This window comes from Dermacentor albipictus, chromosome 1 (assembly GCF_038994185.2).
Source record: "Dermacentor albipictus isolate Rhodes 1998 colony chromosome 1, USDA_Dalb.pri_finalv2, whole genome shotgun sequence".
NCBI lineage: Eukaryota > Metazoa > Arthropoda > Arachnida > Ixodida > Ixodidae > Dermacentor > Dermacentor albipictus.
In genome coordinates this window covers 372154225-372181163 of record NC_091821.1, presented here as the reverse complement: position 1 = coordinate 372181163, position 26939 = coordinate 372154225, and the positions used below count along the sequence as shown (strand labels likewise).

General features: G+C 48.7%; 1 protein-coding gene across 3 annotated transcripts in view; it reads left to right on the top strand.

Annotated features, from left to right (window-relative positions):
• LOC135904071 (uncharacterized) overlaps positions 1 to 26939 on the top strand; it is a 592735-nt gene that overhangs the window by 431240 nt on the left and 134556 nt on the right. For all 3 annotated transcript variants that reach the window (XM_070531888.1, XM_065434658.1, XM_065434656.1), the window contains one exon: positions 18273 to 18456. In XM_070531888.1, the coding sequence (XP_070387989.1) occupies positions 18273 to 18456 (184 nt within the window). The remainder of the gene's footprint in view (positions 1 to 18272; positions 18457 to 26939) is intronic.

The following is a 26939-nucleotide window of genomic DNA, read 5'->3' as shown; positions in this document are numbered from 1 at the left end:
TACCCCGCAGCGTGTAATCCGAGTGGGTCCCCGTCTAAATATCTCTCTATCTCCGCCTAGCTTCTCCAATACTCCATTCCGTCGAATGCCCTTTGTGTTTCGTAACGATGCCCGAGGGGGAACTTTGAAAGTGACGGTAATCTACCAATGCAAAGGCTGCCCGTCGTACTTCCATTTGAAGACTGCGTATTGCAGAGCGGTGTAATCGCGAACTTCGTCCGCCTTTGTGGCCTCCGGCGGTCGCGTTTCAGTGCATTCTAAAGGCAATAGGCAACCCGACACCGCGTTACAATACGCCTCGTGGCGATGCGAAGTCCGTCAGACACTATTGGTCCATTTGGTTCGTATTCACGAGAGCGCGTAAAGATATGAAGACAGTGAGTGGTATGCGTAGTCTGCGGTGCTCCGGTTTCGGCAAGGCCCCGTCCTATCGCGCTTCGAATGCTGCAGCGACCAAGCGGTCGCGACAGCCTCTTATCTCCGGGCTGCTCTTTTCCTTTTGTGTTCTGTTCGCCCAGGACGGAGCAGGTCACAGTCGAGAGACAAGGCGATACGGTTCCCGCCTCCCGCACGAGTTGCGCCCTTCGCACTGCAGCCTCGCCATTTTCTTCTCGTGCGTGTCGCGGGGCTCTGAAAGACGAAGAGGGACGCGAAGTGGGCCGGAAAAATTCGAAGGAGGGGAGAACGTCGGCGTCTTCATTAAGACGACACCGCTCGCCACCCCCGACTTCTTCACCTCCTCTGTTCGCGCTCCTGAATGACGCTTTTTGTCTGTGCACGTGGGTGCTAGAATTCCCTCCATTTCATTCCTTTTTCATGCGCGTAGTATAGACTGAGGAAGAGGAGACTATGGCGTGACGGTACGAACGCCTCGTTTTTTCTTTTTTTGGTGCTTTTCCTGCCTCGCCTGCGGCCTCCGAGAGATCACGTGTATATTCCTCTTTCCATTATCCCCTGCCGGTGAATTATTTCGCTTATTTTTCGCGCTGTTCTTCGACTTGGACAGATAAAAAACTAAGCGAGTGTACAGTTCCCGGCACGATATGAAAAATGGGGACTGCGAGAGGCCAAAGAAAATCCTCTGCTTGCCAGAGCGGTGACAAAAATAAACTGAAGAAGCTGGCTCGCGAAGAGATAAGGATGCGTGCGAAGGGCGCTAGAGGGCGTAATATGACCCCGTACTCAGTGAACCGTTAAGGCACCCCCTCCCTCTTTCCTCAAGGAGTATAAAACAACACAGATAGGGAAGACAGTGATTGGCTCTTTCAGCGGTGCGTTTGCGGAAATTCGTCTGGGGGGCGAAGGCGCGTCGTACATTTTTTTTAACTTTTTTATCATCGTTAATGAAGGTAGTGCTGATGAAAGTGTGTCACCTATGTCTGGCGCAAACTTACTACACTGTGTCGAGTTCACGCCTACGCATCAGTGGTACAGTCCCCAGCCCACAGTCGTTATCTCTTCTCTTCAAGACGCGGTTGAATTCAGTTCGTCGCTTTTGCTCTTCTCGGTCATCTTCTTTTTTCCATCTTTACTGTTTCTTTCTTGTTCATTCTGTTTTGCTTTTTCGTTGCCGAAATTTAAGGCGGTCGCTTCGTCCCGAGGACCATATTCTCCGACAATCAAATTAAAGCTTCACAGTTTTCTTAGTTTTGCAAAATTCTTTGTCTGGGGTGTAAGCAATAGCTACAGCAGTGGCGCGGTCTTTTCGCCCCTCTTGTATTTGAATACTTTTGTAATGTCAGCATCTGTTTCTCTTTCGCTGTCCTTTTTTTTACCCTATATTGAGAGTAAAAGTAGGTGGCCCAGCCCCGACGTGTCTCATGCAATTTGGCTCATCGAATAACTTTTCGCCGTCATCATGATGTTTATGGCGACTGTGCACAGTCGCCATAAACGCAGCCATCGCCGCAATACACGCGCTGAGAGAGCGGTTTGAAGAGTTTCGCCTAAAAGCAAAGAACAACACAGCAAAGAGCCAAGCACGCAGTCATCGAGCAGATGGTGTCTGGAGGATGAACTGCGCGCGCGCAGTGCTGCACACGCACACACACACACAGGCAGGATCGCCCGCGCACACACACGCACGCACAGACACCTCGTCCGCCGCACAAGGCACGCGCAAGTGTGCTGGTACGCGACACTCTGCAGCAGTCCGCGGGGCAATTTCGGGTAACAATTAGCCGAGCCGGCCGAACCTGGCGCTGCCCTTAAACGCCCATCCCATTAGGGTCGGGCCCGTCGAAAGGCCGTCAATTAAGGAGCGCCCGCCTGATAACGGGACCCGTCTGGCGCTCGCGCCCGTGTGCCAACAATCGGTATACGGCAAACCCCGTGCGTCGGATAGGCGCCGCGCATATAGGCCTTCCGTGGCACGGCGCTCGGGCCTCGCCGCCCGAAGAAGGCGGTCGGGCGGGCACGTTCCGCGGCTGTCGCCAGCCCTCGCGTTGGCGCCGGGCGACTTATTTTTTGGCGCCCACCCCTGGCGCGTTCTAGGAGGCCTTATTTCACCCCCCGCTTCGACACTTGTTTATTTATTTGTTTGCTTTTAGTGCTATAGTACATCCTAAGGGAAGCGCTCTTCGGCGCTGCCTGTGCTCCAATATAGTGTTTCTTTCAGGAGTCGCCGTTAATGAGGCAGTTCTCTCTGCATTGGATTAGCGCTGATGATGGCCTCCTTTGGATGGTGGAGGCTATTATGCGTGGTACGGTCCTGAAAAGGGTACAAAACTAGGTGCCAGCTGGACTTTGCATACTGTTTGGAAGTTTTCAACATCAGTGAGAGAGACCTGTTATTAATATCGATTTATTGAGGAACCGGCGCGTCCACAGGGCGTGATGGAGACGCCTTGTTGGCTCGCCTTCTGTGGCTAGAAGAAAGAAAGAAAAAAAAAAACAATGAGAATGAACATTTATTCTGCGTTGACTCTGTGATCTCTGCTTACATACCTGGACACGCCGAAAGATATCTTTGCGGTTGGTGGCTTCGAAGAAGGGATTGATAATTACAACAATGTTTATTAGCTATCAGCCATTTCTTTCACCATTTCTTTCTGCCTCTCGTATGGGCTTTGAATATTCATTTTTACTGCCATAGCGTTAAGGGCCCTGTGTCGCCCAAAAACCGGTGTCGGCGGCGTTGTCCGTTGAAGAAAAATGATCCCGAACGACGCAGGCCTTCCACGTGACCAGAGGCGTTACTGAACTAGTTGAGTTTCTCGAAGTAAAATGCGTCAGAAAATTCGCGAAGTACGACTTACACACAACGTACGCATGATAGCGTCAGGTTGTAATTTTGTTACGCAAGAAAACATAATTGGGCTACGCGGAAAACCAAACGCAAACCCCTTTTCCAGCTGCCGTTTGATGTCTGTCTTTGTAGGAGCGGCATGCCCAGCTCGGTTCCTTGCAAAGCCATCCAGATGGTGCTCGCCTCCACGCATCTGCGACAGCGGTGGCGCCCGCCGTGTATGTGGGAAAGCAAAAAGAAAGAACCAGAAAGCTCGCCTCCGTGCATAGCGTTCGGCCCCAGCGTTTCCAGGAAAACATTACGATTACATAGGCTGCAGTAGCCAGGAAGCGTGAGAAGCAGTCAGGGATCTTTGAATGCTATCGCGTTCCACTCTTAAAGGCGAAGGTTAAGCATCGTCCAAGTTTCTTGCTGGACAGCTTGCTATCATGCTATCGAATCGCTCATTTCCTTCTATTTACGAGCGCCTACCTCATGTGTGAGTTGCTCTTTCGTGTCCTTATTCCTGATCGTGCTGACGGTCCCGACCGTTGACTAACGCAAGTGGACTAACGAATGAACAACTTTGGACACTGTTCCGTAGCCTCACATTCGGTTATACTCTAGCTGCTGGCACCGCTCCTTCCAGCGAAATTGGACCTGGCCAACTCATTTCGTGAGACGGGCATATGCTTAGCTGTCGTCGTTTCTCCTTTGTTTATATATATACATATTCCCTGGCAGTCTTCCTGCACTGGAGTGCACCTTTCTTTTCCCTAATTGTACGCTGCTGCTTGCCCGTGCGTGCTTGTGTGGCTTTCGCTTCGCCGACGTCCGGTAGCTCACGCCCGCTTGCTCCGCATCGCAAGGAAGCAGCCGGGGTGGCAGCTCGAGACTCGCGGATGCGAAGCAAGCTGGCTGTTCCTCTCAGCCTGTATCGAGCGACCAAGATGCTCTTGCGTGTAACCCCGGGCTACGAAAAGGAGAAACGAAAGAAGGACCAGCGCATCAAAATGAAGAAGACGATGAGAGAGGTAGAACTTGGATGGCAGGGAAAAAGAAAGGAAAAGAAAACGACACTGACGCTGAAAAACGGGTTCCCTAAGAAAGACAGTTGCCTGCGCTTGCAGTTCGAGCTTTGTAAAAGGAGGATCTCGACCTCGAACCCCGGACTCCTGTGCACAGCGCGATTACATAGGCCATGCGCGCACACGCTTGCGTGCTTACGCAAACAGCTCGGCCGTCTTCTGCACGCACGGATGCCCGTTTGCTCCTGCCGCTGTGCTCTCTTGTTGTCCGTCATCCGCGTACGCTGGGCTGTATGTGAGGCACGGCAAGGGGTCGCGACGTGGGACGGAAGGGAGATGATGTAGGGGGACGTATGCGGACGCACACTTGTACGAAGCGGCTCGCATTGTCCGCAGGGGCAGTCTCTATCTCTGCTGTAGCAGGTGCGGCTGTTCCTATGACTCGCTTGCTGTGTACGCGTAGGAAACGTCCTCGTAATACGAGCGGGGGAATGCGATCGCGCCGGCTTAGGCTCTTGCAACGATCGAAGAATGCGGACTTTGTGGGAATGTTTCCCCTCGCAACAACCATTCCTGCCAGCCCGACGTTCCCTCCTACAGTTTGTGTGAGCACATTTCAGGAGTTGCATAAGAAGAGACGAAATATAGGCTGCTCAACCCTAGCTCTTGGGATAGATGAGAGGGGACCTGCGTTCTCTCTTACACAATGCGAGGTGGCAAACGGGAGGGAGCTCGTTGTTTATTCCCGTTTTTTTTTTTTTGCACATATACAACGTGGTATACAAGCGGGACGACGTATCTTTATAGCAGTTGTCGTCGGGTGCCTTATGGGAAGCCAGCCTTACTTTCTTTAGCAGCGTGAAGAGCGACGCGCGTTTCGCTCATGGATTGGCATACAGCATTCGTGTCGAATGTGATTTCGCCGTAAGAGGCGCAGTGACTTCAGGCACTCATCGATACGAATGGGGATTAAAGTCTTTCAAAGAAGGCTCTCAAAACCCGAGAGTAGGATTGAAGCAAAGCCTCCGGCGAGTCAAGCCTCCATGGAGACATAGACATAGAGAGATAGAGAGAGAGAGAGAGAGAGAGAGAGTGAGTGAGTGAGTGAGTGAGTGAGAGAGAGAGAGAGAGAAAGAGAGAGAGAGAGAGAGAGAGAGAGAGAGAGAGAGAGAGAGAGAGAGACGCGCTTTTGAGCTCGATACCTGTTCGCAAAAGTTCATGCTGTTCACCCTTTTTTCTTTCTTCCTTTTTTATTTACTTGTTTATCCCGTGACTGCCCCTTCAGGGATGCATAAAAATATGGTCCCTATCTTTTTCTATTCTGGGAGGGAGGGGGAGGATGGGCGAGGGGGAGTTTTGTTTCGCAGCTCGACTGGTTGCCTATTTGCATCTGCTGCTCCTCCGTTTATGTGTGCTGTTTCCGCTATCACCTTCCTGTCGCCGTGCACTTCTTGCAGCTTTAGTGTGGATTTTTCTTTTTTCTTTCCTGTTTTCAATCGGCGCCCGCTGTCGCCGCGCCTTTCCCCTCCATTGAATGGATGACGCTCGCTGCTTGCGGACGTTTCCTCCATTGTGCTGCACAGGCGGAGAGCGCGCGTTTCCGAATGAATAGCGGCTCGTGTCGCGCGAATCGGCTGCATGCATACGCGTGTGGGAGCTTGGCCTGGGGGCATCGAAGCCGAGCCCGCCGAGGTTGAATACATTTGTTGCACGCGTGCCTGCAGACAACGTTGCGTTGTGCGCTCGCCTTCAACCCCTACGTACATGTTTCCAAGCCTTGCGTATATACTTTGTGTAGGCGCATTGCTGGACCCCTCCCACGCTCGCTGCTGGGCTGAACGCGCATTGGGCTCAAATGTGCGTGGGCTGCCATATAGTGGGTCGCTGTTATGGGGAGATCGCAGCAAATACAACGGTTGTGTGCAGAAACAGCGGCGTGTAAGTATGGAGAGGAGTGCGGATGGGGATGAAACGCCAGATATTCGTCGTTCGAATCGGGGGGAGGGGGCGGGGGCATTCGAATAAATTAGGCAAGATCCGCGGGGCCGATGTTGTTGGCCTTTGCATGCTAAAACAAGTGTGTCATATAGTGCTGTTAGAAAGGGGAGAAACATCACGATATATAAATGGCTGTTTTGAACCGTGTGGCAATAAGTAGGTTGTCCGAGAATGCATTTCAATGCTGTGCGATGCCCTTTGGCGACGATGGACGATATTGACGTTTGGAAAGAACTGCGGTTTTATTGATCTGTTATTCTAGTTTATATATGTTTCTCGGGAAATCATTTTCTTTCCCTTGCTGCTTCCCCTTGGCAAACAGTAAGTTGCGCTGATACTGGCTCGCATTCGGTCGGGACTGGTTTTGCATTCCTGCAGTCTTTCTTATTTTGGAGATAATCGTAATGTTCCGAAAATGAGTACCAAGCGTGGTATCGAATTGAACTTGTCGCGGCATTATGAAATGAGTAGGCATAATATCCCCGTATAAATGTGGCAGGAGCTCCAGATGATCGTCGCGATTTGCCTTCATTGGGTAGCAAAGGGAAGTTGGCTCGTAATTATAATAAATTATCCTTGTAACCATTCATCGCGATAAGAATTCAGCAGCGGAATCTAGAAAGTTGACGCGAACGGTGCTACACTGGCTGCACACTTTCGCATTATACGCTGGCATTGGTGCAACTGCTCACTTTCGAGCGATGAAGGCGCCGCTCGAATAAAGGTAACATACGTGCCGTGGAGCGCGGTTCTGACTGAGCAGCAAAGTCGTGATTGGTGATATTTCAAAAGTTACGGCGCTAAGCAGACGAGGACGAAGCGAGAAACAAACGACATATACGACTTTTCTCACTTAGTCCTCGTCCGCTTAGCGCTGTAGCTTTTGTTTTTAAGTCATTAACCAACTAGCTCAGCAATACATGACCCACTGCGTACATGTTAGTGTGGAAGCATTGGTTCCGAACCGTGCAAGCCACGGTTCGCAGATTACGTGCAGAACCGTGCAAGTGCTCGCAGATTACGGCATGCAAGGAACAACTATTAATATTCATGTTATATTTGTGCCATTTGTCATTTTAAGAGAGCTAGAGCGCAGAGAAACATGTGCAAGAAAAAGGAAAAAGAAAAGATGTTCTGAGAATGGCTCCCACAGGGGTCATGCGTAGCCGTAAAAACTGCGTCTCCCTGTAATGGTTTCGCGGCGTGTGCCGCTGTAATGATGGCGCTGCAAACATTAGTGCCTGTTGATGGCGACGTTTTCTTCTTCCTTCTTTTCGTCCTGCTGCGCCTCAGAGGGAAAAGCAAGACCTAGAGCGTCTGCATCCAGAAAGGGGACAACTGTACGTGGAATGGAAATGAGAAATTAAGCGATCACGATTAATGCCCGTTGCGCGTTCGTGCATATCAATTAAGGGGCGCGCTCTCGGTTTGTTTTCGCTCACGATATGATTATAAATGGCTTTTTGGTGCAGTTGACTGCGCCCAGGTGGATGGCTGACGAGAAATTGTAGCGTATTTTCTGTCAGTCTTTCTTTCTCTCTCTATCTCTCTACAACTGTCTGCATCGATCTTTTTCTCTTTTTTTAGTTTCCGTGGGTTGCAGTTACAAGTTGTAAAGTTGGTGTTATATATTTGAATTGTTAGCTATGAAGGCACCGACGACGTAACTTCTTCATTGAAAGGCATCTAACATCGCTTAAAGCTCAAGAGCTCCCTTACCTTGCCACGGATATTGTTCTGTCATTCATTTGAAACAACGAAAAAGAAGAAGAAACGTGCCGCGGTCGTTCACACATGTATTTCCTTTTTTTTTTCTCCAAACACAAAACGTGTACTTTTAAACTCACACGCTCAAATTGTTAACTCCCTTGTTATCATTATTATTTTTATGCACCTAATTAAACCACCCGATTCTTGGCCAACGCCCCACTGTGGGTATGTGCCACGGCCACTCAGTACAGCAACGACAACAACACTGGCAAGCGCTGCTAACGCGGCTCCACGACTTTGTTTCGCTGTCACAGCTAGCTTACTGGCTGTTGTCAAAGAGCTTGGTCAACAAAGCTGCTGAAGTCCATCGTATCATATTTTCGTCCCACGTTCTGAAGTCAGAGTTGTCTACAGGGATGGAAGGCAGCTGAGTCCGCTGACGAGGCAAAATTATTAGTATAGTTTTGTACGTGGGGTCGTTATGACAATTGGGATGTCCACGTGTAATTGGCAGGTTTAAAGCAGGAGGCGCACGGTGATCTAAGGTCGTCCTGGCCCCCGTGTTACTCAGAACCGCTCGAGACTCGGATAGAGTCACAACCATGTACCACTGCTACGTTATTGTACCAATGTACCACAGCTACGTAACTGCGATGAAGAACACAAAGGCCCTTGAAACGTGCGAAAAAAATTAAAAGAAATGCGGGAGGAGGCCGTAGGGAGGGGGGAGGGAGGAGGGGGTTTTTTGGTTGGATATAGTGTGGTCCAATGTTAAATGGAACACATCTGCCGCTCTAGCCGCAACACCCGGCTGCAGCTACAGGTCAGTGCACTGCACAGGTGTGTAGAAAGGTGGCAGCGAATCACAAATCGTCTGTTACAAGGCCGTGTGCATTACACACTTGCTAGAAAGAAAAATTATCACTTACTCTACACTCACGTGTCGCTTTAACAGTGGACAGCATTACATTTAAGCGTTAAATTTCTACATCTGTGTGCATACTCTATGACGAATACGCCTTGAATACTCTGCTGTACTGCGCGTCTAATAGAAAGCAACACGGTGCGTCTGGGCGACTGCTGCTGAACGCGATTATCTTCTTTCTGTGTCCTATAGCAGCTGTCTAACCAGCTGAAGATAAGCCAAGAGCTTCTTTTATTTCGGTTTGTCCTTCAGACAGCTATGTATGTATAAGTTAGCGTTACTCTGGTTTCTGAGTTCGCGATATGTTGGTTTGCGGGACCGTGCCTTCGTGAATGATGAACACAATCAATCGGCGCGATATAGAACGAGCGCCTTGCTTCCAGCGTCGGCTTCGATTCGTTGGAAAGGCGCAGTGGCGCAACTTTATGTGCCTTCATTTTCTGGATGGCGGCGGCAGCAGCCGCTAGAATCGCGACGGCGTTCTGGCGTTGTTCCAATTTCCCGATACCATGACTCGGGAGCCACTGAACTGGAGCTGCAAACGCAACGTGAAAACGCATGAAAAATAACTTACGCTCGCATTCCGACGTGCTGTCCTTTTCTTTTCTTTTTTTTTCTTTTTTACATGGCGCTCGCTTGGACAAGCGAACGTTGGTATCTATAGTGCATATAGTGTGTGGTTGCTATTGTTTTTGAGCATTTGTCTTTCGGTTAAAAATGGTTCCCACTTGCGCGCATTTGGGGGACTGTGTTGATTTATCGAAGCCGAAGATTGAGCGTGCCCGTGGAGCCGTTATATTTTTTTTCCTTGGGAATGTTGTTACGATACTTATGTAAGTGAGCTTTCCCTATAGTTGTGATTATTCTAGTATATACTGATGGTTTTTTTGCAGGAGGAAAGGAACGTAGGAAAGCGCACGGCTAACTGTATAGAAGCTATTTCCCCGAACCCGACTTGATGCTGTTTGTTGCGTCGATTTGTGCGCCCATCGCAAGAAAGTGGTTCGACATAATCTCGACTGTTCTCAATTTCGGGAGGACGGCGGTTGTCGAATTCGGCCGTATACTAGTGCGGGGACATCTCGGCGTTTCCGATTTGCGACGTGAAAAATCGCCCTGGCCAGCCAGTGTAAAGCAACAGCTATACTATAGCGCCTTATACGGAAGGCGCAGGTGCGAGTGGCTGCCATAGTTTTCTCGGAGCTTCGACCTTTCCTTCCTTTGTTCGCGCTCGGAAATAGAGCTCGCTAAGCTCGTAGCCAGGCCAAGAAAGGGCGGTCTTGGCTAAAACGGAGACCTGGGGCTGAAGCGTGGAATAGAGGATAGGAAAAAAAGAAAGAAAGGAAGAAAAAGGCATATAGCAAAGGGTTCTTGTACCGATGCCCCGCGATGCCGTTTTGCTCTGCGTTGGAACCAAACTGGTGCAGGCGCATGAACCGTGAAGGCGGGCATGCACACCGTGTAGAGCGTACACTTTGACAAATAGCGGCGCGTTCAGGCGCGACGCAAGTTCAGCTATATTTTCCGTACAGTTCAGCCGCCCCCCCCCCCTTTTATTTTCTTCTTCTTTCAGTTCTTTTGTACGATGGACGTGCTCTGCCGTGTAGGGAAGTTTGTTCTCGAAATCTCGAGCAAGTCCATTACAGAGCAAGGGAGGACTGAAGGGAGGCAATTGCACAGAAACGCGAGGGAATCTTAGCCAAGCGATTGATGCGTGGAATTAAATATATCCTGAGGGAGCGCTGAATAAAGGAGTCTTCGTTGCACCCGCCAGATGTCACTTGAAATTGAGTTCGCTTTAATTCGCCACAACCAAGGAAAAAAAAAACATATCTCATTTTAAACAAGCTTAGCGAGTTTCAATTTTCGTGCGGTTTGTGTCCTGTTGAAACTTTCTATTATACAGTGAGGTATGGTATTGTAATGCTTGCATTCAGCAGCGGTGTTTTCTTAAAGGAATAACGTAGCACTTGGCTAGTTCCATTAAAATTGTTTTGAGCGTTTTAGAAGGCGGTAACGAATTCATTAGTGTATTAATGTTCTCGTTATAGCTGTGGTTGAACGAGCAGAATGGAAACTTGGGGGCCCGATAGTTATTAGTGAAATCATAAGAAGCCAACAAACAATGACATGAAATATTCTTATAGCTTCATATGATATAACTATATATATGTTCTTGTTTGGGGGAGGGGAAGGGAAAGGGACAAGGAAGAGAATATGGACACAGTTCGTGGTTCACAGTTCTTAAGTGTAGCACCCGTCCCGCCCGTATTCTCTTTCTCGTGATCCTGTGTGTTGCACTACAACGTTTTCGAAATATGCTTCACCAAATGGTGAAATAAGCTTCATTCTCGACAGTGGTCAGCGTTCCAACAATTCCTGTAACTATTTGATTGTGTCAGTAGGCGCGTTCACCCCCAACAGGAGATTCCCCCAATATTCAAGGGGTACCGAATATAACCACGTTACGGCCACACTGCGGCATACTGCAACGTGTAGCGCCCCGCAAGACGGCCCGTAGCTACGTATATACCATTGCTCTATTGCGACGCCTGGATTCCTCTGGCGATTCCATGCTCTTCAAGGTGTAACGCAGCATGTGCTCTAGTCCTCACATTCGGAAAACGTGTGTCGCAAAAAAATAAGAGCTAAAGAAAACGAAAGCAAGGAAACGTAATCATAACCATAAAACGAAGACGGTAAGGTCTCGGCAGAGCCATCAAACGACGCGACGTGCTTCCGCTCCCGCTCTCGAAATTTGTCTATGGTGTCGAGAGAACTTCACCTCGAGAAATGCTTTATACTGTGTCGTCTCGAAAGGAGAAAACGTAAGTGCACAACGACGCGTGGCACTTGAGCCTCCTGGAAGAAAGAAGGAGGTGCTGGACCTAAATGGCCCGAGAAGAACTCGTATGGCATCTTCCTTTCTGTGCCTATCTCCGTGCGCATCGCCCTGGGATGCGTCCTTTGCCTGCCATCCTTCATTTGACGTCGGCTGGCGGCTGTATAGTGCATGGTGGAAAAGGAGGGAGAGTGGGTGATTTTTAGGGCTTCTGTGTCGCTGCACCGCGTCGCCCGATGCTTCAGTTCCCTTCTGCTTGTTTTTTCTTTCTCTCTCTCTTTTTTGCTGTTGCGTTCGGAAAGGCGCATCATCGTCCTCCTACTGAGTGCGTGCGTGCGTGTCAAGGCGTCCTGTGTCGCGTGGAGTTTGCCTCGTGAGTTTTTTCCCCTGGGATGAGTGCGCAGCCTCGTCCCCTTCTTAAAGGCGTGGTGGTGGTCAAGGAATTTGCTGTCGCTCGCGGAAGTTTTTGTGCCTTGCCCTTGGGAAGCTTTATGGGTCGTAAACCGGAAACTGCTCGCGAAAGTGCTTTCTCGTGGTGTCACACTTGCCTCTCGTCGTCCTGCTCTCCGGCATCCTCTCGGGTTTCGCGGGGAAAAGAAGGATGGTGTTGGTCAAAGATACGGCGCGTTCTCTTCGAGAGAGAGAGAGAGAGAGGGAAATGCTTGCTGAAAATCCGTGCAAGCATTTTTCCTTACGCATTTCGCATTTAGAAGCCTTCCTCGACACTGTCTGGGGACGACCATCAGACGTCGTCATTCGTTTATCATCCGGACGCGTGAAGTTTGCCTGCTTGATGTCTGATATAGCAAACGCTTTGTAGTATTTTTGTTGAGCCTCTTTTCGCGAAAGTGCAGTGCTTGCTGGGATTTGTATAATGGTATAGTATTTCGACGGAAGATAGGCGCACAGGAGGACACTCACGAACAGCCTAGAAAGAGACAGGACACGGGCTATCACAGGATAGCGCCTGTCCTGTTTCTTTCTCGGCTGTTAGCGTCTTCCTGTGCGCTTATTTTCCGTCGATATGCAATGCACCATATAGCCCTCTGCAGATGTCGTTAAACTATAGTATATGGTAACGACTTTATTGCGCATGCTCTTTGTACATCGTAGTTCAAATGAGCGTGCGTTGTTAGTCAAAATGAAATATTAAGATAGCATGCGTTGTTGGATTACCCTCCTAGAACACAAACTAGATCACCGTTGGTGAGACTGGAAAGTCTGTATGTGAGACAAAGCAGCACAAGTGTAAGGCTGGCTGCAACTCACTTTTGTAGCACAAGTGTAAGGCTGGCTGCAACTCACTTTTGTAAATCTCGCACCAACTTTCCGTGACGCCGTAGAGTATTGCAACGTCTTACGAATGCTAGTTAAGTGTTTAATTAAAAGAAAGTGCTGTACTGCATATCTACGTAATCGAGAGAGATACGAATGTGACAAGAGCAGTGGAATTTTTTCCTTGCGCAAAGCAGATGAAAGTACTGTAATGTCATATATGGAGGGGGGGGGGGGGGGGGGGGCGACCAACGCGCAATAGCTAAAACGCGGGATTCCGCGTGGTCACTGCTGAATTCTTAAAAGAGTAGTTGTTTGGCCTTCATTGTCGCAGCAAATGCGGAGTCAATCCAGAGTCCCCCACTAACGCGTGCCTCATAATCATATCGTGCAGCTGGCATGTAAAACCGCAGAATATCAATCAATCAATCAATCAATCAATCAATCAATCAATCAATCAATCAATCAATCAATCAATCAATCAATCAATCAATCAATCAATCAATCAATCAATCAGTGCGTAAATAAATAAATGTGTTATTTCCAACAGAAATTAGGGGTCCCTCGGGCTAAAAGCGGTTGCAAACTAATGGAGCTCGCGTTCTTGATGGCCCCCGTGCGCGGTTTGCGCAGCGCACCTACTTCGCCCTCTGCCCATCTTCCAGCACGCCAGTCTACCAGTCTAACCTGATTTATTGTGTCCCTCTATTATTCCGGTATAGGAAGCTTTCGCAGAGCACTCGCTTGCCATAGCCATGTTAGTGTGAAAGTTGATATTTCTGGATGTGGGCATGGAGCGCCAATCCAGGGTGGTAAGGGCAGATTAGTGGTTTTGACAACTTGAGAATTCTAATTAAGGGCGCATTAGATGTGAGGGATGCTAACGAAAGAAACTGAGCATTCTATTGTTTCTGCTGGTCTTCCTTGTTAAATTACAAGCCCCTGATGTAATTCTTCACCGAGAATATGGAACTGCGCTCTGATTCTGCGCTGTGAGCCGGCTTGGCGCGGACGCTGAAGGCCTTGACGTTTGTTCCAAATGCACCAATCGTCCATCAGTACATCTTTTTTTTTTACAAAGGAAAAAGAAAAAAAGGACAAACAGCTATCTCGTAGGCACTATAAGAACACAGTCGAAATTCAGGTTTTCATTCTTGATAAGAGCCTGTTTCTCTGAACCTTGGGCCGAGCGCTACATCGGAGCGGTCAGCGAGGGGGCGCCTAGGCGGAGGCGGTGCGATAGCGAGTAGTATATACTATGAGCGTTGAAAGGAACAGTTGACGAAAAAGTCCGAGCAGGCAAAAGGAAAACGTTGCCGCTGCAAAAGCGAAGGGATGGAAGCAGACAAACGGATGGCGGGTGGTACAGAGGGACGAAAAGGGACAGAGATAAGAGGGGGGGGGGGAGAGGGGGCGGTGGCTCGGCGCGCGGCAACAGCGCGCTCGCGATGGCGATGAGGGATTGGGCGCCGGCGCGCTGCTTGCTCCCGTATATATGTGCGCGCCGTGTGATGCTGCGCCGTCGAGGAAGAAAAAGAAGTGGAGGAGGAGGGCATCGGCTGGTTCTCCGATCCATTTGTCACTGCTGATTCGGCCCCTTGCGCTGCTAAAGGTGGAGCGCTGCCAGCAATAACAATGGTGCCGGCGACGACAGAGACCAACGAAGTGTTTGTGTAGCAGACACGGTTGAGTAGAAAGAACAAGAAAACGAGAGAGAGAGAGAGAGAGAGAGAGAGAGAGAGAGAGAGAGAGAGAGAGGCAAAGCGCAGGAGTGAGCGCGTACTCGTGCCGCTGCTGCTTCGCCACTGCACAACACAATGAGCGAGCCGAGTGAGGCATCAGCTCTGCGAACGGAAAACGACGCATTACTTCGGCGTTCTTAAAGCCCGCAGATGCGCGCTCTGGCAGGAAGTATCGTGCGAAGCTCTTTTTCGGGGAAGCCCACTGAACGGAGAGAAATAGCGCAGGTTCCTTGCCAGGGTTGCCGGGGCCGAACAACGGGATCACGACAAGGGCAGTGCGATTGCGGCTTGGCGATCTGAAGGCTATACTGCTCTCTGCTACATCGATTAATTTCTGCCCCACGGGAGCGTTTGATGAAACGACGTACATTGCGGCTGACGTCCGCTGCTGCCGCGCGTTTGGAGTGACGAATATGCCTCGTCGGTTATTTGTCGTTGGTCCTCCGAAACTTTTCGTCTCGGCTGGTTCGGGGCCAAACTGTTGGTGCACCTGCAAATGACAGGTGACAGCGGGTGGGAGAACATGTTAGAGGATTGGGAGATTTGTGCCGATATGTGGTATACAGTCATGTAGGAGCCGCACTCGCTCCTTATTTATTTATTTATTTTTTTGTTACCTTGACATGGTGCAGCCCTTACGCGATGGCATGCCATCTTGGTCCAATTTTTCCGGTTGCGCGTAATATACACAGTCCCTTTGTAGCGAACGAGAGAAAGCTATTGCTTTCACAGTGCATTTATTTGCTCGCGCAAGCACATTGCCGACCTGGTGCCCGTCTGTAATCATCCCCACTGTCGATGTCGCCGCTGCTCTGGCTTGGCTGGGCAACGCACTCGTGGATACAGCCGTTCTCCGTGCCATCCATGGCGTTAGATGTGCGTCTGACTTTAAATTTTTTCACAAAAATGTCCGTAGACACCGCATGCCACGCGCCCTGAGTCAAAGAGCCGACAAGCTGCAGCGACGATCTTTCTTTTTTTTCTTTTTTTACAGCACCTTTTCAAATTTTGGGCCACCAAGTTTTGTGTGTATGGCTCTTGCACGAGCGCTGCCTTTACTCGAGTATATGCAGTATTAATAGCACCTTCGACTGCTTGTTTCAGAGGGCTCTAGCCTTCTTAAAGAGTCGTGAGAAGACGCCATACAAATAGTATTAACGAAAGTAAGCGGACTCTAATACGATGCTCAGACTTTCTTGTAACCATTGCAACCTGCTTGTGCTCGAAGTAAACGTTAGTTGCCGTCTGACATGACCTTTGTAGCGCTGCTGCCAGAAGGCTCTGAAACCACTAGCCTAAGATGCCACAAGCATTTTATGACGAATTTCTGTGGTTATATTGTTAGCGATAGAAACAAGTGGCTGTGACGCTGAAATTGCTCCAATATAGAAAGCACCAGCTCAGGTCGCCCTCTCAGTCTTTCCTACAAATAAAATATATCTCCAGCCTCATAGGAGAACATTTGAAAACACAGAAGAAGCGCCTAATTTATGTTTAAAAAGGCGTTTTTGGACATTTTCTTTCGTTTCTTTTTCAGTCATGTTCTTTACCAGATTACGACAAATGTTATTTTGCTTCGACGTGGCGTCAGCATGCCGAAGATTATATTTGATAGATAGACAGATAGATGCGCAAGAAACACAAATGATTATCAGTACCTTCCCGTTGCTTTCTGTATATTTTATTGTTTTCTGAACTGACCGAAGGCACGCTGCTCAAGCAGCTTCCGCAGGAGGCGTGTTAAGGCGGTATATATAACATATATGGAGGCGCTCCATCGAGAGGTGTCGACTTTCGCACGTTACGGACGCGCCGCTGTCAGTGAATCGCCCCTACATCCTCTTCCTCCGTCTCGGCTGCCCGTCGCTCGGGGCCGATCTCGACGCAACGTCCGCCCGGACGAGCCTGTCATGCGTTGAGCCGTGCGCCCGTGGGAGAGACATCCACGGGGACCACGCGGCACGGCCTGCTTGAGTGTCGCGCACTTCCGTATCAATAAATGCGGGGAGGAGGGGGACGCGCTCATCCAGAGCGTATGGTCCGCGGGCCGACCACGTGTCTGTGTCAAGCGACCGCAGCGGACGGGCTACTGGGGGGAGCTGAAGGGGGGGGGGGCAAGCCGGTGAGGCGCTGGAAGGAAGGAACGGAGGCTGCCTCAAACAGCGCGCAATCAAGCTGAGTAATGCAGGCAGGCCATCATCCTCCCTTCGCGGCAGGCGCGACGCCGCGAGATGATGGAAGATTCCAAGCAGCGCCACAGCTCGCGGCCGCGTCTTGCTCAGTCACCGGTGGGGGAAGAAAGCGCGGGAACGGCGCGACGTTTCTCTCCCAAGTTCGCCTGACGGGTCCGCCTGTCTGAGCGTAGTATGCCTGTCTGTCGAAGCGACTATAGCGTTCACCGCGCCGCATCCCCTCCGTCCTCCCATCCCTCCCTTTCCAGTCACCACCCCTGTCTTCCCTCCACCCACTCGACAGTGCACCGAACGCTTCCGGTTCTTTCGTACAGCCAGGCCCTCATCGAACAAAAAAATTAAAATAAGAAGAAAAAAAAAAAAAGAAAGGGCAAGACACATTCGGGTATTTTTCTGGCTTCTGGGGGGTTTTGCTTGGAACGACGGCTCGCCGGGCGTCCGTGATTCGGTCGTTAATTAAAGTGCGATGTCCGGTTTTTATGCGCCTCTGTCGCGCTTCGCGCGTCGTCGTTGCTGCGCGCGCTACTGGGCTCGTGGCATGCTGGGCGCCATTCGTTGAACGCCCCCTGTTTTGACGGCAGCCGGCGGTGGTCGTCGAAGCGACGGAGACCGCCGAGAGGCGCTCGCGCGGAAATTACAATTAATATTATTATTATTATTGCGTGCAAAAGCGCCGGACGTCGGGCCATCATACATGACGAAAACAGTGCTGGCACCACGGCGTGCCAACGCGCTAATGCGCGCCAGAATGCGCGCACGTCTTTCCAAAATTTCGTCCGTCGTGTCAATGAGGAGCGCGCGCGTAATGATAAATCGTTATACTCATCAGCATTGACGAAGTTGCTGGAATGGTTGCGCTGTTTGGTTGACCGTGAAAATCAATTTCCGTGAACACAGGAAACAACTTTTCGATTTGTAAGAGAAGTCGTTGCCGGCGAGGTGGGTCTTGTTTACTGGAAAGCTCCTTCCCCGATCGCAGTGCACGCAGTTGTATTGTACTAGTTTTCGTGTCATTTGTGTTTGATGCCGTTGTTGTCGGTTGTACGTGTCTTAGCAAATGTAAGGTACTGGCGCGCGTACGTGTGCCCTCGATACTGTACCTTTGTTTCCTCCTGCAGAATCTTGGCTTCAGATACGAATAGAAGGAGCAAGTGACTTTGAGCGCGGCGATCGAAATAGACATTGAGGAAGACTCACGTGTGTGTCGCTTGTTTTTCGAGAGCGTACGTTTTGTTTGTTTTTTATTTTATCCTCTCTACTAGTTAATTTACGTTTATGATGCCCACTAAAGCTGCTTCTCTCTCCCCTTGCCTTCATTTTCGTGTCTGGTGCAGTTGGTGCTGGTACCAGACTACTGCGACCCTGCCGACTTGAAGGAGCAGTTCCGCAAGGAGATGGGCGCGCGGCGTCGAGCGGCCGCTCTCGCCACCGCGGCCGCCGGAGTCGTCGGCACCCTGGACGACGACTTTTACTCGACGCCCTACGAGACGCAGAGCCGCCCGTCCGCGGCCGTCAAAGGTGCGTGTGCGTCTTCGCAAAAGCGCTTATCTGCGAGGTGTGCACGTTTCTTGTGGAGAAAACGTTCTCCTTTGTTTTGTTTTTAGGCGTTAGTTTCTCGTCGGCGATCTCATGCTTGAATGAATGGGTAGTTGCTTGGTCTGTGACCGCAATCGCCAAGAGACGGCATGTGGTACGCATGCCGTATCCTCCGTGCCCGTTATTGTTGCCGTTGAAAGTAGTTGTCCTCTCCCGTGGACGAAGACTTTCATCCTTTGCAAAATTTACCGTGAAGCGGTAAGCTGACATATTCTGATTAAACATGCACGTGACACTGCATCTCAAGGGTGTAAACAATTTTTTTTCTCTCCACCGGTTTTCGAGAAGACTGATACTTCACGTGAGACGTACCGCTGCGTTGCCACTGACCGAAAAATAAATGAATGCGTCGTACATTTCAAATTTCATTAGATGACGCGGCAAACCAGGATGAAAAGTGAACGCGAGAAACCATCATGTGATGTTAAACCTGTCTACATGCATGGCGTGAGCATGTGTCCGTGCCATCTGATCAAGGAAGTAGTTTTCCAGTTTCGTGACAGACCGGTTGACAACGAGAACTAACCTTAAAAGGTATTTCATCACAAGGATTTTATTAAGTCTGTGGAGTTTAGAGCTGTCTCTACTATATCTATATATGCGCCGGTTACTGGCTCTGTTCTATACGAAATTTCGCGAATGAACAACATACAGTACGTAAATATCTTCAGTGCAGAAATTTGGAGGACGCTTAAGTTTCGCCTTTAAGAGTGGAACGCCGACAGCATTCAAAGATCCCTGACTGCTTTTCACGCTTCCCGGCAACTGCAGTTTATGTACCCGTAATGTTTACCGGGAAACGCTGGCGGCGAACGCTACGCACGAAGGCGAGCTTTCCGGTAAAAACGCAGCCTCTTGCGTGGGCCGATCTCGTGTTACTGTTTCGCACTTTTAATATTTCAATCTGAGAAGATCTAACACAAAAGGTATGTGCTGTCGGTGTTTTTTTTTTTGCATGACGTTTGTGAGCGGGCTGTCATTCTCAAAATTCCGAGGAGTAACGTTGTAAAGAATGAAAGACCAGCTACGAGCAACTTAGATGATAAAAGAGTGGTTGGGTATGGGTGCTCTGAAATGGTTTTTTGTCAAAGGGATGGTTGATGCTGGACGCTGTACGCGGGATGCCGGACGCGTGAGTATCGTCAGCCGCAATTTCTGCGTTCACCATCATTAATTAAGATACCAAATAAGCACATTTTTTCTCCAGTTTGAAAATGTATCCTACAGAAAAGGTTAGGGTTTACACGTCGTAATTAGACACGCACCGTGTGTCACAAGTATGCATCGCCCACTCTGTATATGGCCAAAGTTGACTTCGTTCCGTTTTGCGGCTCTCCTATTTGCATCTCCAGCCGCCTGAGCTCTTAAAACAAGGATGAGAGTTTCCGCGGTCTCCCGACATTTAGAGCTCTGATGATGCTATAGGAGCACCATTATAAGTTCGGCGACAGCTTCTGCCACATGCCGAGTGGAGCGCGTGTTCTTGACTAAAGGCTTTACGTGTACATGTTCTTGAGCTCAGGAAAGTCCAGAAGTGAACTTCTTTAGGTCTTTATCTCTTTAGGTCACACACCAAGCGACGGTAGTCTCGTGGATTGCTGAAACACACTCGTAGTTGTCACAGGAAACGCCACTTTGGCAACGGTCCAAAGGAAACTGCAGAAGGCGCGATTTACGCAAAAGTGTTATGACTTCCATACAGAGTGCAAGCACTGCTGCTATTTTTACAGACGCTCGCTTAAAATCACGTTAAAGATCATATAACGACAGTCGCACCGAACTGCGCAGTACTGGAAGTTTCAAAGCAATACAGTGAAAGCTCGTTAATTCGAACTTCAATAATTCGAATTTATGGATAATTCGAACTGCACGATTTGGTCCGGCCAAGCTCCATAGAAGTCTACGTATAAAAAAGTCCGTTAATTCGAACGCGAGAAGGTTCCCTCACGGATAATTCGAACTACGCTCGCCTGGCACACGGCCAGAGAAACGCGCCTACTGCCTACACACAAGGCTGTATTGCCTCCGAAACGGAGAGAACGACGAGAGAAGGCAAAATCGGACAAAAATGTAACCGACGTGGGGTCACCCAGAAGGCAGCGGCGGCTGCCGCCTCTCCGTTCTACGTAACCTCGGAGACTTCTTGCCTGTTGCGAATCTCGGAGGCTTTGCAAATCTTGTACAGCTGCTAATGTTGTGCGGAGATGGCACGGCAAGCTCCAAAACACAGCGAATCAAGTACGTCGCAGCTGCGCTTGCAATCAAGAACCAACGAATCAGGGCCTTCGCCAGCTTCACATGTTCAGCGTCTTTGTCTCGGCAGTCTTCATCGGTTGTGCACCTCTGTTTTCAGCTTAGGAGGTATCGGCCGTCGCGATTCATTGTGATGGTGTTAAGCCTCGGCTAACAATCGTTTCGGTGGACATCGGTGGTGTGGCACAGTCGGACCCAGAGCTTCAACTTGAAGATGGCGTGTGCCCGCGGCACACGCCATCACTTTCTGACACGCGAAATTTCTGACATGCCCTACTGCTTCCAAATCGCAGTGTACTGTTGCCCTCCTTTACTTTCGTTAGTTCGAACTTTCGTTAATTCGAACTGAAGCGGCTTCCCCTTGCGGTTCGAATTAACGAGCTTTTACTGTATTTATCTTCAGTGGTTCGAAGTGCTGTATACCGACAAATGTTACGTCTCTAACTAAATCATTTAGCCATGTACGTCCGAAACAATAATAGGACGGACACGGTGCGTGTCATTGGTGAGCAAGATAGCCATAGTTTGCTTTGAACCCATTCAAATCGTCAATCGGCCAGTCGTGAGCGATTGACCATGGGAACGGTATAGAATCGAACGAAAGGAATTGTTTCGTTATACCAGCTATATCGTTGGTTTTCTGAACATTCCAGGTCTCCTTGTACACCAAGTCTCGTTGACTTGACTTTTGTGTGCTTGTATTGGAATACAATACAATACAGATCTATTACCAGAAATATAAGAGTTCTGGCGGATACCTAAGGCTAAAAGCTGTTGTAAAGACAGCTTAAGCTGTCTTGAGTCAATTGACTGGGCCGGTGGTCTGTTACACCGCACACATGGTGGTTGCATCAAAAATCGTAACATTGTTAGACACTCAGGATAAATTAATTACTTACATAAATACACAATAACAAGCCCGAATATTATATAGAGACCAAGAGAAAAAAAAAACGGAACATGCCACCGTATCACTATTTCTTGTATTGGTAGAAATGAATTTTGGTGTCAAAGATACAGTAGACACTAGGAAATTTTTGAAAGCAGTATTTGAGAAATAAAACGAATTTAGAAGGCGAGGAGTGTAGAAATATTCTATTTAGATAATTTGATGCTTTAAGAAAGCTGGCTGCTCTGTCTCCAGAAAACCCATGTTGTCAATGTGCCGAATCATCATCTTTTGCAAAGAAAGGATTTTAATAATATTCGCATTTCCTGTAGCCACCCACACTCAGCGACAGTAATTTAAATGGCAAGTAAGACATAATAAATGTTAAGTTTTGCTTTGGGTGGAAGAAGACACCGACATCGAGCCACAACACCTGTGATAGTAGATAGTTTTTTTGCAGATATTTTCAATATGTTTATCCCAAGTAATGGTGCGAAGAAAAAGTGACATCTGATATTTTATATTCATCAACAATTTGCAGTTCCTTACTGGCATACACTAAAGTTTGATTACTGGTGAGAACTTTATTTTTTGCGCGAAACAAGATTACTTTAGTTTTTGTACGGTTTATGTTTAGGCAATTAGCGATTAGCCATTCAGATGGCTTAGTGAGTAGATAAATAACTGGAAACCAAAGAAAAATTACCTTTCTAATCCTTTGGAAAATACTGGAATGATTGAGATGGATCTGTAATTTGACACGTCGTTTATGTTGGCCCCTTCCAACAGTACAGTTACTCTACTCGTATTAATTTTTTTCTGGGAACACCCCAGACTGTAAAGCCAGATTAGAGACGTGCGTTAAAGCTGGAGTGGTGTATTCTAAAACATACTTGATAGGTTTTGTTTGGATATCATCAATGTCAAGAGCTTTACTAATTTTAAGGTTCATAAAAGCGCGAAATACCTCAGATTCCCTCGACCAAGAAAGGGGCTGGCAGATGGAATGGCACACTGTGGTATAAACTTTTTTAAAACAGGGTTGAAGTGCCTCAGACAGGCTGGCCAACGTTTCGATAGGTGGACCTATCTTCGTCTTTGACGAAGATAGGTCCACCTATCGAAACGTTGGCCAGCCTGTCTGAGGCACTTCAACCCTGTTTTAAAAAAGTTTATACCACAGATTCCCTCGTGGAATTTAAGAGTAAGCTGTTCGAAACGGAAAGAAACTGTGAGTACGCAGCAGCTGCAGCGACAACAAACCGAAGAACACGAAAGCGTGCACGGTGAATTCATTGTTCTCGAATGCGCCTCCAATGGTTGTCTTGAGCAGAAAGTGAAACAAAAAGGAAAACAGGAGCGACGTGCAACGTGCTTGAAGTACCGGTCCGATAATTAAGATAAATTTGCGTAGGTTGAAGCCCAAGAGACTTCTATCTGAAGTTTTCCAGTGCGTAATTTTTTCTCGCTTTCCATGCATGGACATCCACTTTTTATGCCTTAATATATATTGCCGATTTTTTTTAGGCAGACATGGTTTCGAAAAATAAAAAAAATGGCTTTGCCAAGATACAGCCAAAATTGCAACAAAAGGAAAACTAACTTTTTGAAACAGTCGGCTGACGGGTTCCTGGGAAGCAACGAAAAAAAAAAAAAGAGCTTTCCTTTATCTCGAATTCGTTTGAAACTTCATCGCCTTGCGAAGCAAGGCAGCCTTCTGAGGCCCTCTGGCTTCTCTTTCCTCACTAAGATTAGAGATTTTCCCGCTGTTTTGTCTCCTATGAAGTTCTTCGGTAAACGCCAACCCTGAAATTAAAGTTTTGACGTAGAGTGATGAATGAGGCCTCCAGATGCGCATGAGTATGAAAAAGGGGTCGTGCGTCGTATGCATGAAAAATGCTCTGCTTAGCGTCACCAGCTATGATGCGGGGTCCCGTTTTAAGTTGAAGCCACTTTTCTAAAGCTTCGCCATCTTGAGTAACGCCTGAATTTAGCATACGTGGTCGAATCTAGCCTGATCTTGTCTTATTTGTTGTTGTTTGCTCCAAAACAATGTTGTTGCTTGTGTTTTCTTTAGTACAGCCGGTCGCGACGGGCATTGCTTAGCTCCACGAGAGCCTTAGCAGGATCCGTGTCCGGCATATTCGTCAACCCATGAGGCATTGAAGAAGCCACTGTGCTTATTGAAATCGAACGGCGCATGCGAGTGACTCGCCTTTGATTGCGTGACCTTTCACGTGATCACCAAACATTCCCTTTCTCTCCTAACTTATATTCTCTACTGCGACATATGGTAACTAGTGGAACGTTATTTGATTGACATCGCTGTCCATCCGTCTTGAATTCACTTTTTCGCTCTCCCACCATTGTCACGTTTTCTGCATTCTAGCCGTAAATGATGGGATAGAACGGACGCGCTTGCTTTAGGCTACACATGAACAGATAGCACGCAGGATTACGTGTGTACGCGACAATATAAAGCCGAACTTTCGTCGTCTGCATGCTTCCAAGGAGTCGAGTATGTGTGGTTTGTGTGTAGGCACTACTATCATTCGTTGTTTCTTCCTCTTGAATTTCCAAATTGTTGTCAGGTTTCAACTCCGAAGTCAAAAAGCGTTTGTCTATAGCGACATCCTCCGTTCTCACGCTTCTTCTTTGGGAAATGAGCATAAGTTGTTTGCCCCCTGGTGGACTAGTGATTGCGATATTCAAACGGACTTTTTTATACATAACGACGCTCCATTTAAACTACTTGCGCTCGCGCCCCACGTATACGAGCAGCTAGTGTGGTGGAAAGAAGCCGTCCAAATCAATCTGCTTTTGAAAGTGCGCTTTTCCTTTAAGAGGGTCTGCATGCAGAGAAGCCAGATTCTCAGTGCGCTGCCCGTAGGACAGTTTGCCGGTCACTTCTCAGGTGCTTGCAGTTTAAGGTTCGTCATTCGACATTAATCTCAAGCACTTTATGTGTCGCTAGTGCCACTGAAGAAGTTGTTAACGTTTGGCTGGCCAATAGAACATGTCCGTTGAGAGTGTGTCATCGTTAGCACCATTATATGCGTCCGTGTTAAGTGTTCTCCGCGGACGCTATTTTATACGACCGTTCCGTTGAAGGTCTTGCTAACGCATGCCTAGTTTCGGATTCATCAAGTCGAAATGTGCATGTGGCACAGCCGTCTCCGCTCCCAATTCTTCTACACGACAGCTGTGATGCTTGAAATGCGTGCTTCGTCCCCTCCGAAGCGCTCTTGAGATCGGCGTGTCCCATCCAGTGCTTAGCTGGGACCATTAGTTGGATGGAGAGACCTGCCTTTAAAGAGCGAGTTAGAGCACGAAGCAGGGTAGCGGGGAACGGCAAATGTGTGGGGCTGGTGGTGAAGGGGACACGAACGCGCCGTTTAGTTGGACCAGTGCTCCTTGCGCGGCGTTCCTCCCTGACGCTGCCTGCGTGGTCTTCGCTTCCTGCTGTGTATATAGAGGGGCTCTTCGCTAATGGCGTCCGCCAATGCTCTCGCATCGCTTGTGCTCCTCTCTCTCTCTTCAGTCCTTCCCTCCCAATCTCTTTTCTACCACTCCCTTTCCTGAGCTCTCCCCAGTGGAGACTCAAGAACTCTGGAAAATTGCGCAGTTGTTGAAACGTCTTGTGCCTGGAAAACTTCTTCTGGCTTCCTTTTCTTCGTTCCTCTGGAATGCGAACGCTGCGGTTCTTCGTTTCAATTAAGGCTCTCTCCGTCTGGCCCGTTTTCTTTTGCCTGCCTCCCAGTTTCTTTCTTTCTTTGTATTTCGTCCTCGATCTTGTGAATGCTTTAGTAATGCACTTGACCGCTTTAGGGCTCCCTTCTTTTCAAGTTGCCAGATTGTGGGTTTTTATCTTCCTAGCTCTTCTTTCCTATATTACATCGTGTTCCAGGATCCTTCGCCATAATTTTAGGGCTGAGAGCATAATGACTAAGCTGAGCTCGGTAATTTGTTAAGCATTCGTAACTTTTTTTTTAAAGCATGTTCGAGGACAATGTAACTATACAGTTGCGCCAAGTATCTTAGGGTCCACTTTGAAATATGGAGATCGTTTATCAAAAACGGAGCTGTGGGAGCGTTCTCTCTCTTTCTCTGCATTCGTGCACGCTCGTGTGTGTCTCAAAGAAAGTGGGAAATACCAGCTATCGACACTTTCCTTACAGGCCACTCTTTGCCCGAGCCGACGGTGCTCGTAAGAAACGCTTACATGTATCACGCATCTGCTCAGCTACGCTGATCAGTGCGCAACTTTTGAATTAACGAGACGAGGAGAATGCAATGAGTAGCAACTTCGCGCATTCTGTCTTCAAAGTTGTGCTTCGAAAGTGCCTGCGGGGCCAAGGTGGGCACGCGTGTGCGAGTAAGTCCGCGGATAGCCTTAAGTTTGTGAGTCGCCCTACATGCGCTTGCTTGCATGTATGGGCGTGGGTGTCCACGTTACATTTAATTTCCTAGTTTAAGTAGCGTGAGTATCAAATCGACGAATCGCCACGCGAGTTATTGCGTGCGCGCCCGGGTGCGTTGTTGCTTTAAGTTGGAAGACCACCGCACCGAGGTATTTCGCTTGCAAATGTTTAGGGGGAAAAAGAAATGAGCGGACGCGCACCGAACTATACACATGCGTGCGGCAACGCGCACTCAAGTTGCGAGCATTTCGGGAGCGTTCCTTGCGAGATCGCAGCGTGTAATTGTGCAGGACCTTTCCTCCATCGAAATGCGAAGTTTTTCGCTGAGTGGCGGGTGTACGATTTCATGTGCTCCGTCTTATGCGCCCTCCGCCCTATACGCATGCCAAGTAGTGACGTCGACGGTGGAGTCAGTGCCTGTCGCTGGCGCTGCGTGGCGTGCTGTAACTGTTCCTTGTGCTCGTGAGAGAAAGAGCGCTTGTTTTGAGGATACTCCGTGCCGTTTCTATCCTTGAAGAAAAAGAAAAGAAGAAGAAGAATGGCGCTCGGCATACCGGGAGTAAGGAAAAGGAAACAGAAAAGCAGTCGCTCATTAATTGTTCTCCTGCCCCGCTCTCTCTCTATCTCTCTCTCTATATTTCTCTCTCTCTCTCTCTCTCTCTTCCGTACTTCCTATATTGCTCCCCTCTGAGTCTAGACACGTCGACAGCTGCGTGCTCGTTAATTCGCGCTTCCTTCCCGAATACTCGCGAAGCGCGCTAGGCTGAAAAGAAACTGCGCGCACGCTTCGGTGGGGTTTAGCTTCGGCCTCGTCTGAGCACAGCAAACTCACGCAAATCGCT